At 44.7% G+C, this 17,864-nt stretch overlaps 1 protein-coding gene across 14 annotated transcripts in view; it reads left to right on the top strand.

Moving 5' to 3' along the window:
• DNM1 (dynamin 1) overlaps positions 1 to 12,286 on the top strand; it is a 105,851-nt gene extending 93,565 nt beyond the window's left edge. For 2 of the 14 annotated variants that reach the window (XM_030535971.1, XM_030535969.1), the window contains exons 19-23: positions 145 to 315; positions 589 to 830; positions 1,197 to 1,415; positions 5,257 to 5,293; positions 10,266 to 10,353. In XM_030535971.1, the coding sequence (XP_030391831.1) occupies positions 145 to 315; positions 589 to 830; positions 1,197 to 1,415; positions 5,257 to 5,278 (654 nt within the window). In that variant the 3' untranslated portion in view covers positions 5,279 to 5,293; positions 10,266 to 10,353. Of the gene's footprint in view, positions 1 to 144; positions 316 to 588; positions 831 to 1,196; positions 1,416 to 5,256; positions 5,294 to 7,320; positions 8,225 to 10,262 lie in introns of those variants that run through there. The other 12 variants (XM_030535967.1, XM_030535964.1, XM_030535966.1 and 9 more) reach the window with 10 other exon arrangements.
• The last annotated feature ends 5,578 nt before the right edge of the window (positions 12,287 to 17,864 follow it).

Here is a 17,864-nt window from a genome sequence, read left to right as displayed (position 1 = left end):
GTCAAGTTGTATCCCATGTTGCTGCATGAAGTTCCCCCATGTCTCCCTTGTCGCCTCACATTTGCTTTTTGGCCTCTATGGTATATTAAGAATTGATCTGTCTCTTTCCAACTGCTGCTTCTCTCTTTTGCCCTCCCTCTGTAGGCAAATGAGACAGAGGAAAATGGATCTGACAGTTTCATGCACTCCATGGATCCCCAACTGGAGAGACAAGTGGAAACAATCAGGAACCTGGTGGACTCCTACATGGGAATTGTCAACAAAACCATCCGAGACCTCATGCCTAAGACCATCATGCATCTTATGATAAACAATGTACATATCGCCCTGCTAAGCCCATTGGGAACTGTGAGAGAACTAGAAAGATAAGAGAAGAAAGAGAGAAAGACATGGAGAGAAGGAAAAAAGAGGAAAGATGAGAAATATGGGTGGACTAACAGGATAGAGGTGGAAGAGAGAGAAGGGGAGGAGAGAATGTGAGACAGAGAATAATTGAGATGGGGAAAGAGAGGGGGCCTTCGCAAGAAAGATGATTCAGATGGAGGATTTGATGGCTGTGATTTTCTGTTTCTTCTGCTCTGGTTACAGACGAAGGATTTTATCCACTCGGAGTTGCTGGCAAACCTCTACTCCTGTGGAGACCAAAACAGCCTCATGGAAGAGTCAGTGGAGCAGGCCCAGCGACGTGATGAGATGCTGCGCATGTACCATGCCCTGAAAGAGGCACTCAGCATCATCGGGGATATTAACACCAGCACCATCAGCACCCCTACACCCCCACCGGTGGACGACTCCTGGCTGCAGGTGCAGAGCATACCATCTGGACGCAGGTACCAGAGGCTCAAGGGTAGTGCCCCACGGACCTGCCTGATGCCTCTTTAGGGGCTAGATGAGGCCTCCTGCTAGAATATGAAGCCTCATGGGTGCTGAAGATTCTGGGGTATTGGAAGTTAACATGAGGGTTGCTGAGGCCTTGAAAATAAAATAGCAGCTTCTAGGGCCTTGTGTAGGTGAATTAGGCTGCCAACCCTTGAAGGTTATATGGAGGTTGGAGGAGTCTTGAAGGCAAACAGAAGGATTGAAGGGATATGGAAGGTGACTTGGGGGCTAGAAGGGTGCTGAAGGCATTGCGGGGTTTGGAGGGCTACTGTACGTGCCTGTTGCTGCAGTTGAACTTCTCTTTGGTTGTTTGGTAGGTCTCCCACATCCAGCCCTACACCACAAAGGAGAGCGCCCGCTGTTCCACCAGCCAGGCCTGTATCTCGCGGTCCAGCTCCTGGACCTCCTCCTGCTGGTGGACCCACCCTGGGTGGTGCTCCCCCTGTGCCCTCCAGGCCAGGTGCCTCCCCTGATCCTTTCGGGCCCCCACCTCAAGTTCCATCTCGGCCAAACCGTGCTCCTCCTGGTGTCCCCAGGTAAGTCCTGAGACACTCATGCAGAGGGAGAGATCTGGGTTTCAGGTGGCAGCTTTGGTAATGCCTCCTTCCTCTCAGCTTACAGAGCGGTGATGGACCATTTGGGACGGGTGAAGCCTTTCTCTGTGTGTTTTGAATCAATTCTGCAATTGGAAACATTTGCTCCCTTATTTCTCGTACTAATGTTGACATTTAATTTTATCGGGGAGACAGTGAGGAGGCAGATGTCTGAAACAGAGGGACATACTCTTCCCCGCAAAAAAGTGCATTTAGGCCTTGGGAGGGACCTTGGATCACAGAGCATTGTACATGATAATCCCAGTCAAAGCGGCGGTGCTGGTACCTGTACTCACAAGTGGGAAACGAAAGTGCTGGGAGTGAGATGGAACGGGGTGGGCGTGGGAATGTGTTTCATGGCAATGACAACCATGTTTGGGGAACCCGAGTGTGTGAGTTCTTTCTCCTCTCCTGATACAGGAGGTTTCAAGGAGAGGAAGAGGGGGACTTAAACCAAGATATGTGGATGCTTTTCCTACCCAGCTTGGCTACTGCTTCCGGTTCCAGTGGCCAGCTGTGTAGTAGTATGAGAACAAGTGGTTGGGAGGTGGGTTTTGCTTATGAGCACGCTTATCACCCCACAATTAACTTCAAGTGCCCAGGGCACTTTCCAAGCTATAGAGCCCACGTTACAACTTCACATTCCCAAAAGGAAGCTCCGTAGGACTGGGTCCTCCCCCAGGTATAGTCACCCTGTGCATACTTCTGACAACTGGAATGAGCCACGAGTGCATTGGTAAGGAAACTTTTTAGGAAGAAGCTGGGCTGGAACCAAGATCATTTCACTGTTAGATCCTTGATCTCAGCCAGAGGAATGGAAAGAAATGGAATGGTAAAATAAATGATAACCAGAAACTTCCCATCTGTGGGTGTAAGGAAGTCCCTCTCCTATGATGATGTCCTGTTTCTAATGGGTGCTGATTGTGCATGTCAGAGGCTACCTGGCCCTCTTCTGTTGCAACACCTTGTTTCTGATGGGTGTTCATGGTGTATGTCAAAACTTCCCAGCCCCCTCTCCTGTGATAACATCTTGTCTCTGATGGGTGGTGATGGCATATGTTAGAGGCTGCCTGGTCCTTCTCCTGTTATAATGCCTTGACTCTCTGGGTGCTGCTTGTTCAGAGAGAGAGACAGAGGCAGTTATTTGACAGGTTCTGTATCCAGCCCAGGACAAGAACAGGAATGGATGAGTCCGAAGAAGATGCAACTCAGTTTTTATTGATTCTTTGGTGTGAAAATGATGTTACCTTCTCAATGTCTCTGCCCTGGCCCTTCCTCTGCCCCTTAATGCTGCTCCCTCAGGGACCCGGCCACATGCGCCTTGCTGTCCCCTTCCAGGGGTTTGCAGTACCATTGGTAGTGCCTGTGGATATCTGCATGCTTCAGTTGTGTAGTTTTGGCTTTTGCTTCTTGTGTTGCTGCCTCCCCACATGACATTCCTTTTCTGGTCGTTTTTTATGTGTTTCCCACATTTCTCTCTCTTTCTCCATCTCCCTTTCACACCTTGTGCTTCATTTCCTCACTCATGAAAAATATTCTATATACCCTGGCCATCCTGGTAGGATCCCCCAAACAGCCTGAAATGAGCTGAGCTCCTGCCTCTAGGGAAATTCTTTGCCCCTCTGCCCCAGCCTACATTGCAACCCCTGCCCCATTTGTAACAAGCTTTTATAGATTATTTCCTCTATGTGGAGCAGAGAGGTTCTGAACAAAACAACATTGGACTAGAGGAAGCAAACTTGAAATGTCTAACTAAACAGGTCACTCTCCCTGGCCCTGGGGGGGGGAAATGGTTCAGTGCTGACTCATTGCCATGGTTTGGATGGGAATGGGGTGGTTCCAAAGAGTGTAATGAAGCAATGCTCACTCACGCTCTCGCTCTCAATCTCTCTCCCCCACTCCTCCATCCTTCCAGCTGTTCATAGACTCCTCCCATGGCCTTATACCCTGTTTGCCATTCAGGTTTCTCCATTCACCAGGGAACTCAGATGGCAACCTTTCTCCCTCTTCTGTATATAGAATAAGAAAGTTCCCTGCTGGCACTGGGCTTGGGTCTTTCTGCCATGGGTGAACGGGTGCCATCTCCATTGTTGCTTTTCTTTTAATACCCATCTTTCCCTCATTGGATGGATTACACTGGATGCCATATGAGTATGAAGTGGAACTTGTTACCTTTACAGCGTGAGTGGGCCTTGTTGTGGGAGTTGGTACAGGGAGAAAATGGGATCTGACATGTATGCTTGGGTGTATTTGTGCATGTGTACATGTGCTTGCATGGATGTGTGTGCATATGCCTGCTGTATGTATGTTTGTGTTCATCTCCATCTGGTTTGTATGAACATCTGGATTCAAGGTTGGTGATATTGGAGTGTTCTCTGCTCCATATACCCACAGACATATACAGACACTCACTCATGCATGTTCTGTCTCGCACAAATACCTCACAGTTCATTTTCTTGAACAGGAAGTCTTCAAAGAAGCAGGATCCTTTCCCTTCGATTATGTCCCTGGCTGGGGAGCTTCAGCAGTTGGTTCTTCAGTCTCCTGTATAGGTCCATACTCGCCAGCTACATGTACCCTTGGGAACTATTTCTCTAAATACTGTACATTAGAAACAACTCATAAGCCTCTGCCCATGCAATGAAGGCCATGTGCTCTGAGCATCTATGATCTGTGCACAAAATTCTCATTTGTGGAAAATGGGTCTTGTCAAACAAACATGATTTCATTTCTTGGTGAGATAAGTTTGGCTTGTGCAGCATGAGATTTTGATTATAAAACTAGCACTGTATTATATCAATAAAGCACATGCTAGATGGATAAGAACTGGCTAATGGACAGAGTTCAAAAGTTGTTGTCAAGGAGAATCATCGTCAAATAGAGCTGCCTTTCTAGAAGATGTGCATTAGTTGAACAGAAGTTATTGGGATCAGTACAAAGGTAACTGGATGAAATTCTATGTCTTGAGTTATATAGGAGGTCAGACTAGATGATCTAATGGTCTCTTCTGGCCTTAAAATCTATTAAGCTATGTCCTTGTTTCCTCCTCTCCTGACTGGTACTCAAGACCCAGAACTGCACTTTAGCCCTTCTTGATTTCCACTTCTCATGGTCTTTGTTTCTTTTGATTAAATGTGTTAAATTAGTTAGTGTTGCAATATGACTAGAAAGCCTGGATCTCCAGTGAAATATGGCATGACATGCAGCCAGCCCAATCCTGAGACCTGTGCCTGCTAGCATGTTTGTTTAAGCACATGTGAATGCACGTGGGCACTTGTGTCAGTATATGAGCATGTTCCAATGTGTCTTGAGTCTGAGTGTGGATTCAGCTTTGTGTGTGTGTGTATAAGAGCCTATTTGTGTGTCCATGTGAATATGCTAGTGAGTGTGTGAATGCAGCTGTGTGTGTGTGTGCGCGTGTACATCACAATGTACTTATGGGTTTGTATGCCTCTTTGTGTGCACGTGAGGGTCATATGCTCCTATATAGATGTGTGCACATCTTTATTACATGTGCAGAAATGTGTGTATAGCTATGCATGCACTCTTGTTTAGGTGTGTATGTTTAATTCTGTTGGCGTGTATGCATCTGTATGGACAGGTGTGTCCGTAAGTGTGGGATGTGCACTTTCCTGTGTAGGGGTGGCTGTGAATGTGTAGGTTGTGCTCCTGTAAACAGAGTGTCTGTTTATTCTCTGTATGTGTGTTTCACCTTCCTGACTGTGTGTGTGGCCTCTGCTTTGAACTGTCTGAACTGCCATGTTGATTTCGTGTTGTCTTTCAGAATCACTATCAGTGACCCCTGAGGACTGGCAACCACGGTATGTTCTGCACTCTCTCCCTGCGATGCATGAGTCAGCGTGTCTCCCCTCCTCCATTCTCATCACTCTGCTGCTCACCTCTCCTACCTGATACTTTACTTGTACCAGATCCCCTTGTCCAAACAACCCACAAAGGGAGGAGTCTTAACAGAACGCTGGACAATCAGACAGGGAGTAGCTGCTTGGAGCTGCAGGAGGAGGGAAGGCTGGGAGAAGCCTCAGAAACTGTTTTTAAAAAATGGAAAATTATCAGAGAAGAAAACCTCACCCTTGAGTGTATGGGTTCAGAGTGAGGGGAGAGAAAGAGAGAGAGAGAGAGAGAGGCGGGAGCATGGGAGATAGGGTGGGAGCCGTGTCTCTCTCAACCTGTTTAATCCTGCACTGACGGGGATGGACTGAATGAACTGTAGGTCTTTTCCATCTCTCTGTCTGCTCTAATGGCCTCTACAGAGACCGTGATGGGGAACTGTGGATTGAGACTCTTGTTTTACATTTCAGCATGTCTGCCCAAAGTAGTCCCTGCATCTTCATCTAGTTTCCATGGAAGGGAGGGCAAGGTTCTGGGACATTACCATCAGTGACTTCTGTCCTCCCAAATATGGAGTAACCCTGCCCTTAATTGCTCCCCTATTCACCCGTTTCATCAGATCCCAGTTAGAGATAAACATCCTTTTTCCTCTTGATCCCCTAGCCTACATGTTCTCCTGTTTTGCCATCCAAATGTCCCCTCTCTCTTCCCGTTCTCCTTCCCATGGAAAAGGGGGTGTATGCCACAATCCATGTTCCAGCTTCACCACTGTGCTCCAGGTCCTCTGTCTGTTTTTCCTTCTCTCTTTTGCTCTCCCCCTGCACTTTGCAGCAGCATATTTGCTGAACACCAGATTAGCAAGGTGGCCCAGCACCAGGTATATAGTGTACTGTGCTGGCCTTATGCTCAGGGACTGAACTTTCCATCTGAGTAAATACTAAGGGGGGAGGATGTAACTTGAAGAAGGATGTTGACCTGAATGGAATCTACCTGTCCCTGAGATCCACTGGCCCTTATTGATGAGAGAAAGGGAGAGAGGGTAGAGTGGAGCAGCTTTGGGACATCATGGGGTGGGACAGATATGTTTGGTGAGGCTCACTCTTGTCCTTATATGCGATATCTTTTTATATGATGGGCCTGATTCTGAGAGGTGTTGAGCTACCGCAGCTCCTATTGAATTCATTGGGCCTGATCATGCAAGGCACAGAGCACCTTCAGCTACCACTGAGGTTAAAGGGAATTGCAGGTGCTCAGTGCCTCTCTGGGTCAAGCCCTCAGAGTTCATAATCAGCTCCTGTCTCATAGTGAATGGTGACTGTGTTACTGCTTCATATAGCTGGGCAGAGGGCTGAAATGTGCTGCAACACAGAGAACCGACACAGTGACTGTTCAGTGGTAAATGTTTTGCTTCAGGAGCTTCAGGTCTTATCCTCAGCCCTCCTCACTGATGACTCAGTACAGACATATCAGAGCGACAGCTTTCCCCAGTCACTGCCTGCTGCAGCCACCTTTAGAAGCCCTAGTAGAAATGTTCATCCTGGAGAGGGTCTCAGATAGGAGGGTTGAGTGTTGTCTGTGCTTGGTTCTGGGACTCGCTGTTATGAGGCTTTCTCTGCCCTTGGTCTGGTTTATAAAGAGCACCAAGGAAATCAGAGCTAATGTAGGATGGTGGTGGTGTTAGGGGGTAACCCTCTTGATCCTGACTATAGATAGCAGCAACTTTTTGCAGCCAGGAAAATAAATCCAAGTGTTTCCCCTCTCAGCCTGATTTTTGTGATGTCCTCAAAATGATAAGGATCTAGGCTTGAATAGGGTTTAAAAGGCAAAGTGCAAAGCAACCAAAATAATTGTTTGGTTTATGCCTCCTCTTGCTCATTTTAGGGCTAAATTTCACTCCCATTGTAGCCAGTGGAAATTTTGTCAGTGGATACCAAGGGAGCAGAATTTAGTGGTGTATAATGACAGGCTCATGAAGGTCTCTGTTGTTCCCAACCTCCAGCACCTGATTGCTGTCTTGTTCCTGAAGACAATGGCAATGGGGAGAGGCCCTTGTTGGGAGGCAGTTTTCAGCCTCCGATGATGTCAGCATCCAGATCCTTTAAAGGTCTCACCAAAGTCCTCTAGAAAAGAGGAGCGAAGTCAAGATCTGCGAAAAAGTAAAACAAAACAAGCAGAGAACAACAGCCAAACCCTCCATGAGGCCATCTTTGTACATTGTACACAATCAGCAAAGAACACAAGCGTATTTTTTATATGTGCTTTGCCGCCACCGTTTCAATTCTGTGTACTCTGGTAGGGTTGTATGGCCCATCTGGGCCAGAGTGTCTTGTATCATTTGCTCTCCAATGATTTCAGTCCCTCTTTCCTGTCTATATCTGGTAAGAACAGCAAGAGAATCTAAGCGTATGAGATGCAAATTGACCTCTGAGCTTTAGAAAAGTTTCCCTTTAGAGTATGGGTGGCACGGTGCAATAGCACCTAGTTAAGGATTTGCTCTGGATCCCATTAAAGTCAATGGGACTCTTTCCATTGACTTCAGTGGGCTTTGAGTAAGGTCTTAGGTGAGCAACTATAGCAGATAACACACAGGTCTTCAGTGCATCAAGAAGGCCCATACCCCACACCCTCACCTCCCCAAGGGATGGCCCTTCTCTGACTCAGTTTCCTCCTCTGTATAAAGGTATCAATTTAACTACCTTGCAGAGGTATTGAATTATTCTCAGGTTAACTCAGTCCCATCATTTATATTGCTTTACTTGAAGAACAACTTGTGCATGACAGCCTGGGAAGCGATGGCTTCTCTCGCATTATAGATGGATTTGTGGAGTCAAAGAAAAACCACAGTGTTCAGCAATTTCTTTAAAAAAAAGCTTCAAGTGGTACAGTAAGCGTGACCTACACCTAAAAATTAGATCAACCTATGCTGCTTAGGGCTGTGAAAAATGTCATGCCCTGAGAGATGTAATTAGGTCAACCTAACCCCCACTGTAGACAAACCTAGGTCGACAGAAGAATTCTTCTTAGCTGCCACCTCTCAGTGAGGTGGATTATTTACATTGATGGAAAAACCCCTTTCATTGATGTAGGAAGCATCTACCTTATAGCAGCACAGCTGCAATGCCGCTGCAGCCAGTGTAGTGTAGTCATGGCCTAACATTGCCCCAGGCAGGAAACAGAGGGTCAAATTTAGCCCTGCTGTCCGTGTTTGTAATGCCCTTGGCTTCACTGGAGATGTCTGTTTACACCAGGGCTGAATATGGCCTTATGTCTGATCATTAGGAATGAAAGTTTCTGGTTCTACTTACTGCTTATTTAAACTGTAGAAATTCACACCCCTATAAAGAACAGGCGTACGTGTGGTACCTTAGAGACTAACAAATTTATTTGAGCATAAGCTTTGGTGGGCTACAGCCCACTTCATTGGATGCATGTTCGGCTGCATGCAGCATGCATCCGATGAATGGGCTGTAGCCCACCAAAGCTTATGCTCAAATAAATTTGTTAGTCTCTAAGGCGCCACAAGTACTCCTGTTCTTTTTGCAGATATAGACTAACACGGCTGCTACTCTGACACCCGTGTAACTACATCAATGTAGCTACAATAGTTCAACACTGAATAAACACTTACTGCAGTTTGTACCTGTACAAAACAGGGCTTGCAACGATTTAGAGCATGCAAAAAACCTGTGTACAGAGAGGGCCTTAGTTTCATTAGCCAGGTTCTGTTTCATAAATGGATCACAGGGAATCCAGATTCACATCAATGTAACACTATTATGGTGCAAATTCAGTGAGATTTCCTTGTGTGTGTTACCAATACAAATGCTGACTATTAAAACATACAAAATGATATCAATCTCATTTACTCTCAACCACATCCTATTCGTTTGCTCTTTGCATTTCATTCATCTTGGACAATGAAACTAGTCTTGCCCTGTGCTGATTAGTTTCATTTTCCATATCTCATGCACTAAAAGGATGCTGTTGGGTTTGGGTTGCAGACATTGCAGGAGACAGCATTTAAATGAAAATATACAAACAGTTTTCATTCACAGAGAAAAGTCTATCCATTTCTAACTATGTTTAGATTATGCACAATCTTCCTTCTTTCCTTGTAGCCTATATTTTCAAGCTGACGTCCTCTTCATTTAGTCAGATGAGAGAAAAGGACTGTGGCCCCTACAGGAAGCCAATCTCGTAATGCTGAAGTTGGTGCCTTCTTAGACCAAATTGTTGCCCGTTCAACTTATTGAAACACTTTCAGCATAGAAATGCTGGAACAATATTAAGAAATCAGGTCACAAATAGCAAGGGCCAAATTCCCTTTATTAAAGTCAATGGGAGTCATGTTTGTTGGGTCCCAGGACTATACGAACAAAAGGATCAAATTTAGTTTGGTAGCTAAAAGATGATCCTAGCCGTTGAGAACTGAACTCTACAGACTGTCACCTGCCTTGGTGCACGGGAAGGGTGCTTCTCCAAACCAGCCAGCAGCCTCTGTGACAGCGCCTCCCAGAGGACATTGTCCACACTGTGTGATTGACGTTCACTTGCTTGGTTTAGTAGCGTCACTGTTATCGTGTCCATGCTTCTCGACTCTCATTCTGGTGCCAGTGCAGTCGCTGGCAATTAGCCTTTGTGCTTTGAGATTCCCAGCTGGAAGGTGATAATAGCTGTGCAGTTAATTCTTTCTCATTATTATTAGGGATCCACAGTGACCAGAGGAGCCAGTGTTTAGCTGATTTTAAAATTGCAAGACTTCTCCATGGACTCCTGCTCATGCTGTGGGTAACCCTTTTCCCCAAACTGAGGTCCCCTTTCTTTGGTGCTGCCCACTGGCTCCAATGAGGTGGAGAAGCATGTGTGATTGTGACTGTGACTGCCATGCTAACCACGGTGTGTGTTCTCTTCTCGTTTTTGTTTTCTTCTGCTTTTCCACAGCAGGAAGGGCCCTGCCTCACCTACTCGACCCACCATAATCCGACCAGCTGAACCGTCCCTCTTAGATTTATAACCCAAGGCCTGTAGACAGCTGGCGACGAGAGCCGTACCTGCGGCTTCTCTGCCCCACACCACCCTCCACAGGCACATTCACTCCTCATCCATCCCACCCCTTCACCTTCCACTGCCCCCTCCTGGCGTGTTGTAAAATGCAAGCTAGTGATTGAGGTCCTCTTCGTCTTCTCTTGTGCGTTCTGTATTGCTTTGTGAGCATAGAGTAGTCCCCATTCAGTGGCATGGGACCTTGAAGGACACAGGCTCCTTGGAGTGATCAGCTGCGGGGGCATCTTTAAGCCAAAATGGAAGCTGCCCAGCCAAATGCTCCACCTGGCTGATCTAGCCTGAACAATGTGTCCTGCCTGCATTGGCTAGCTGTAGTGTCTCAGCACCTTGAACTAATCTGTAGCTCTGTAGCTATTTTCTTATGTTGTAGTTAAGACGACAAAGCGCAACTCAGAAGAATAATAAGTGATACTGTCAAAATGTGAGACATTATTGGTAACAGAGGTGAAATGTCCAGCGTATGGGTTTGAATTAAGGTGCAAACATTCATATGTTGTTGGGAACAATGCAATCAACCTCACTTCAAAGCAAGGCAGGGAGATCAAGATGAGGGGAGCTTTATTGAGCAGTGTAATCCTTCTAGAACGAAGTCTGAGATAGCACATATACACACACACCTCAGAGTGCACGGAGCAGATGGATCTACCTGCCCTCAGCTCTCCATAGTAGCTGAGGAAATACTGCTGATGGAGAGCTGCTGGCCTCTGCCAGCAGCTGTGTCACATCACTGCCTGCAACTGACTTTCCAGAAACTGAGGGGGAATAGGTATGATGCTCCCCCTTTGCAAATGGACAAGCAGAAGTTTTCAGGGAGTTCGCTAAGTAATGTTTTATTGCAAATATCTCTACTTCAGATAAGCACATTTCTTGTTCAGTGTATTTTTGGATAGCGTGGTGATTATGGTAACCTTTTCTTCTTGCATGTGGATGGTACGTTTCAGGAAATTTGTAACCACTGCAGACGACTCATCTTCTTAACAATTTGGGTATTTTGTTTTAATGTTGTATGTGTAAAAAGAAAGAAAAAAAAAAGAGTATTAAGAAGTTGATTGAGCCTGTGCACCTCAGATGTTGTGGCTCTGCTGAAGCAAAAAGGAGCATTCACTCTCCAGGCTTTAAACCAGCCCTGATTCAGATTTAAGTTCTCTTATTCCAGTACTGTTGTTTTTGATTTCTGTTGTGGATCCACTTTGCCTGAAGTTCTGATGCCAGTTCGTTTCTGTGTTTTAATTATTGTTTTAATGCTTTTCCCCCCCCCTCCCTCTTTCCCTTTCTTTTCCTTCTTTTTCTTTTGTCTCTCTTTAAATTCCAGCAGGCCAGGCAAGGCCAGTCCCTCCCGCCCAGAGAGTCCAAAACCACCATTTGAAATGTAGCCTTGCTCCCTCTGAGAATCTTTGCCTGCCTCTTAGCTGTTCTGTCCTGGAATGGTCTGACTCATCTCACACATGGCTTGTTCTGTTGTAGTTTGTGACATACACATATCAGATGTGACTCTAGTGAAACTGTTTTTTTCCTCCCAGTTGCTTAAAGGAATTAAAACAAGTATATTGTAGTAATGAGAAACATATCCTATTATATAAATATCTATAAATATATATATAAAATCAAATTATATATATATGTCGGATGTTTTTAGCCATTTGTGCTTCTATGTGGACTTTAGCAAATACTTACATAGGAATATATATATTCCACACCCACAAACCCAACGAATTAATCGAATCCTGACATGGAGTTTTTGAGCTGATTGTTAAATTCTCGGCTGTGTACAGTTGCGTTATTGTATTGCCCGACTTGTGGGTGAATCATCTCAGTGCTGGTAGTAGCTGTGATGCAGTTTGTGATCTACCTGTCACTCTTGCTTATTGGTTGAAATAAACTATAATTTCTGTATAATGATGGGCTCCACAAGTAGAATAAAACACACTCTCTCTCTGGGCGTGAACAGGCTTTGTTTAATTATAACTTAACCTTTCATCTCAAAGAGCTTTACAAACTACACACACACAGCATCACTCAGATGCTACCACCTGGGGAGTGGGAGGGAAAGGTGTGGCACCAAGCTACACAAAGAAAGTGTCAAGAACACTGAAGCAAATCCTCTTCACAAGAAAATAAAGCAGAGGCATTCATTTAATGCCCAGGCATGCTGCGTACATTTTTAAGACCTGAACTGCCTGTTCTTAAAGTGGCCTCTGCCTAGTCCCACTTGTAAGATATAATGGCCTGGTGCTGAGCTGCAGAATTTTTCTAGTGAGCAGTGTCTGTTAGGGCCAGTTGTCCAGTTCTGAAGGAGTGTCCCTAACTGCCTTTCAGTTCCTTTCTAATCATTGAAGGTGCAGTGGCCTTAATGCTGTCCTCATTGTTTTCCTTTTAATACTGCCCTTTGGGGCGCTTTTTTAAAAGGTTAGCTTAGCAGATTGGACTGTTTCTTCAGTTTGAAGAATAAAGAAGAAATGGTACCATCAGGCACAGATATCCTGGATGACTTGCAGGAGCCTAACACACCTCTACTGATGCAGGTGGCTTCTTAGGCCCAGTCAGCTACATCTGGCACTGGGTAAGGCCAGCATGGACTGCAGACATCAACTAGCCCTTAAGTGGCATTGTGCCCCACTTAAGTGACATCCATCTCCCCAACTTTGTCTGGGTAAGCCGAGCACCAAGGTTCTGGTGCCAGCAGGCACCTGATGACAGGCAGTGCTGAAATTCCCACTCTCCTCTGTTTCAATCTAATTTTGATGCCAAGATTCTAGCACTGTCAACATGGTGCTGAGGTCCCTGTGTCTCTTTAGGTCAGCACTGAGGTCCCAGAACTGATGATGTAGTGTCATGGGCCCAGGATTTTTCCAGGCTGATCTATTTGGTGCTGAAGTCCCAGCACCGCAGATGTAGTGCTGCCGTCCCCAGATCCTTCAAGGTCAACAGATTCAGCATTGAGGCCCCAGCCTGATTGATATGTCAAAATCCCCGAATCCCTCCATGTCAACTTCTTCCCCACTAAGGATTCTAGGTCCCCAGAATCAGCCTGTTCAGCACTTTGGTCCTTGCCCCATCAATGCCCAACTGAGGCCCGCAGGTTGGCTGAATTCTGTGTGGACATTCTGATACCATCAAGTGGATGTCAAGGTTCCCAAGTCCCTGTAGGTCAGTGCTCAACTTGCGGCCCAATCAGCACAAGCTGTGGCCCATGTGACATCCGCTAGGCCATACAGGTAGTATGTATATTGTGTGGATGCAGCCCACATAACACAGAGAGCTGTATATGTGGCCCACAATGCTAAATAGATTGAAAACCACTGCTGTAGGTTCATCTGACTCAGCACTGACATCCTGGCACCATTAGCGTGGCACCAATGTAATCCTTACAGATTAACCTAATTTATGATAAAACAAAGCATCACAATATGAATCTGTGACAAATCAGAGAACGTTGGTGACAATGATGGAGAATATACTGCTCCTTTAACAAATGGTATTTCAGAGACTGAACTATTGGACCCAGTTGTCCTGAGCAAATGTGAGGATTCACATAGTGTTAATATGGGGCATCAAACCACTTTGTTAAGTGGTTTATCCAAGTTAATGATGCTGGATCTTGTCACCAAACTATGTTGGCTCAGATAGGTCCAGTGAGCTTGTTGCAACATGAGCTGGATAAGAAACCACTCCAACTAAGGTCAACGCTAGTGCTGTTTATACCGTGCACCGAGCCATTTTAATTCAAGGCTCATGCTCCAACTCAAAACACTTCAAAAGGCTATGATTGTCTGAAGACATGTAGGGTACAAACACTGGCATTGGAGCTACGCTTCTGAAGTCATGTTCAAAAGAGCTTTCATAGGGTCTGCTCCACTGTCATCTGCCAATACTGGATTACCCATGTGCAGGCTTGTTCTTCTATGTAAAATCAATTGCACATCAACGTCCTCTGAGTTATCGGGGAACAATAAAAAAAAAATCAATAAAGGCATGTAGCCACTCTTGGAATCATACTGTCTTAGCTCTGAAGATCTCAGTTTTCATGAGAGGGCCCTCTGGTGCCTCTCCCATGATGTGTTTGTTCTGGAACCTATTCAGTTGTGGTACCAGCAAGACCCTGAATTTACATAATTAGTTTTGTACCTGAAGCAGATCACCTGCAATGCCCAATGCCTCAGAAGCGTTCTCATTATTTTAAACTTAGCTGAATAGTTCCTCAGATAGTGACAATGATCAAAGGGAAAATCTCTAAATCTGGGATTCCCAATCGAGATTAAGCACATCAAGTCCTCTGAATTGTCAGTGTGTAGTGCTATTCCCCAATCACAGCACATGCAAATTACTACCTGTAAACATGACATTGGCATCGCTTTTCATAGAAGCTTCTATTAATCCAATTAATCACAAAATATCTATGAGACGCTGTTGAAAGCAGTTAAAAAAAATCCTGCTATCCTGACTTCATCTATATCAGGTATCAGAACATTCATGCCTGTAGTCAGACATTGGTCCACAGGCAGGTTCCTTAACAGTGTAACTGGGTGATACCTTTACTTAGACCATATCTGTGGTCTCCATAAGACTGATTACCAAGGATCCACACTTTATTGATGATACTTGCTCCTGAACCACTTACATCTAAGATCATTCAAGACACAGAAGGTGAAAATAACCCCCCTTCTCACCTTCCTGACCATCTACCGTAATAATTCCAGGTGATGGATTGGGACATTTACCTTGTTATCCAGCCTTTTTAAAGATTGTGCTCTGAAGGATCCACATTAGGGTTCTGGAGTTGAAAGTTATTTATCCAGTCTTCAAGACTTTCTCCTTTAAGTAGATCAGAGACTCATCTGCCAAAAGCTCAGATGTCTTACTTAGATCTTGGTCTGGCATTATGTATTGCGTAAATGAAGTATGACCAGATGAGGGCTCTTTAATCACCAAGGAGAACACCCCCCTTTGCCAGCTGTGCTAGCAAGGTCACTTCAGAGTCAAACATCACCCAATGTCTTTAACAAACTCCCTTTTTCTTAGACTGAAATCAGGAATTCCTCTGTGTTCCCTCAAAATCCATTGGTTCAGATCTGTTTGCAGGTCAGTTGAGAGAGAGTCAAAATGTTGTAACAGCCATAGGTCAGCTCTTGGCAGTTTGGTTCAAACATCCTACATCTGATGTTAGCACCACTTTACAGATTACAGGATCTTTGTCTTCAGCTTGGGGTAGGATTCTCCACTTGATCCTGAATTGTCTCAGGTTGACACCCTGACTTTGGGATTGCTGATATGCTTCCCAACCTGAAGCAAATACTGATCAGCAATTACACACAACAAAAACACCAACCCAGGAACCAAACCCTGCTACAAACCCCAGTGCCAACTCTGTCCACGTATCTATTCAAGGGACACCATCATAGGACCTAACCACATCAGCCAGACTATTTGGAGTTCGTTCACCTACACATCTACTAATGTGAGATATGCCATCATGTGCCAGCAATGCCTCTCTGCCATGTACATTGGCCAAACCGAACAGTCTCTACACAAAGGAATAAATGGACACAAATCTGACATCAGGAATCATAACATTGAAAAACCACTAGGAGAACACTTCAATCTCTCTGGTCCACTCAATAACAGACCTAAAAGTGGCAGTTCCTCAACGAAAAACCTTCAAAAACAGACTCCAACATGAAGCTGCACAACTGGAATTAATTTGCAGACTGGATACCATCAGATTAGGCCTGAATAAAGACTGGGAGTGGTTGGGTCATTACAAAACCTAATTTCCCCAATACTAATTTCTCCCTACTGTTACTCACACCTTCTTGTCAGCTATCCGTAATGGGCCACTTTCTTACCATTTAAAAAGTTATTCTTCCTCCCTTGGTACCCTGCTGTTAATTGATTTATCTCATTAGACTTACCTTGCACTTGGTGAAGCAACCCCCATCCTTTCATGTATTTATACCTGCTCCTGTATTTTTCACTTCATGCATCTGATGAAGTGGGTTCTAGCCCACGAAAGCTTATGCCCAAATAAATGTGTTAGTCTCTAAGGTGCCACAAGGACTCCTCATTGTTTTTGATTGACAATGTTTTTGGAAGTCTAATGGTTTCTCATTGAAAAGCAGGTTTTGACTAAACAACCTCCCCACCCTCCTCCTACCACTGCCATCTATCTAATAGACTTCAAAGTCTCAGTTCCTTTCTGAAGTAAAGGTTGATACAAATCATAGCGGAACAAGGTCCTATACTCCCATTTTCTATAGCTGAAGGGATGGAGGCACAGAGGTTAAATAAGAAGGGAGTCAGTGGAAGAGCTGGCGTTTCCTATGATCAGACCAGATCTCTCTCTGAAAGGAAGAATTCACTATCAATTTTCCTAGCCAAATTTCAAGGTGATCTGAACAGAAAACATGCACAGTGCTTGCCTGAATAATTTTATTCAGAAAGAAAGAATTTATAACAGGATTAAATCCCCTCTGAAGCAGAATGCAAAAATTTCTTCAACAGTGTTTTCCTTCACATTCCTGGAATAGAACACCCAATAAATATTTACCCCTTTTATAACAACACACTGTATTAAATCACAACCCTTCCCCACTGCAGTTAGATCATTTCTTATAATACAGGTTATGAGCAACCCCAGCAGACAAAAATGCTGCAAGGGACTGTATTTTTTCTTCAAGGAATATACAAAATGTTACACAGATACACTATGTACACAAACTCGTGCAAACAGGAGCTCATAGGCCCACCTTGATAGTGCCCTGCTTGATGCCTCCAGCAGTGCACTCTGCCCACAACACTGACAGTCAATACCAGGGCTATTCAAATGAAAGGACTTAAAAACAGTTTCTATCCTCCCCCGAAAGGCTAACTTTCAGCTGTTCAAATTTCAGAGGAGTGAATTGATTTTATTCCACAGAACCTCTTTCCCCACTAAAATAAACATTTAAATTCATTTAAAAAAATCCCAAACATCACATGCTTTTCACTGTGGAACAAACTGTTCCCTGTACCAGGTTAAAAAAAAGGCTCGATCAAAATAAAAAAACTGATTATAGAAAGGACCTGCAGAATTTTAACTAAGAAAAGTCATAAACCAGCATAGCCTCTGTTTGCCAGAGCGCCTCTGTTCCAAACAGAATGGTACTAATGGGAGTCAAGCATGTGCTTTTAAGTCATCACCCTGGAATTTGTCTTGCATTGCACAACTTTATATAAGTTAGGTCTCCTTAAAATATACACACACACTCCCCAGAGAGTTCTCCTTCGAGACCTGCCACTGGGATTGCTGAGCCCAGACAGCAGACAAGAAGTTCTAGATTTTAAACCCATATGTACTTATCAGACACTGGTGTTATTCCTAGCAGATGATTGAGATGGTAACCCATGGTGGTTGAGCCCTGTACACACTATCTTTAGAGTGTCTTTCAGGGAGTTGCTCCATTCATCACAATCCATCTTCTTTGCTTCTAGATCAGGGAACCG

Source organism: Gopherus evgoodei, chromosome 16 (assembly GCF_007399415.2).
Source record: "Gopherus evgoodei ecotype Sinaloan lineage chromosome 16, rGopEvg1_v1.p, whole genome shotgun sequence".
NCBI classification, from domain to species: Eukaryota; Metazoa; Chordata; order Testudines; family Testudinidae; genus Gopherus; species Gopherus evgoodei.
Note: the sequence above shows the minus strand (reverse complement) of the source record. Positions and strands in the feature narration are given on the sequence as shown.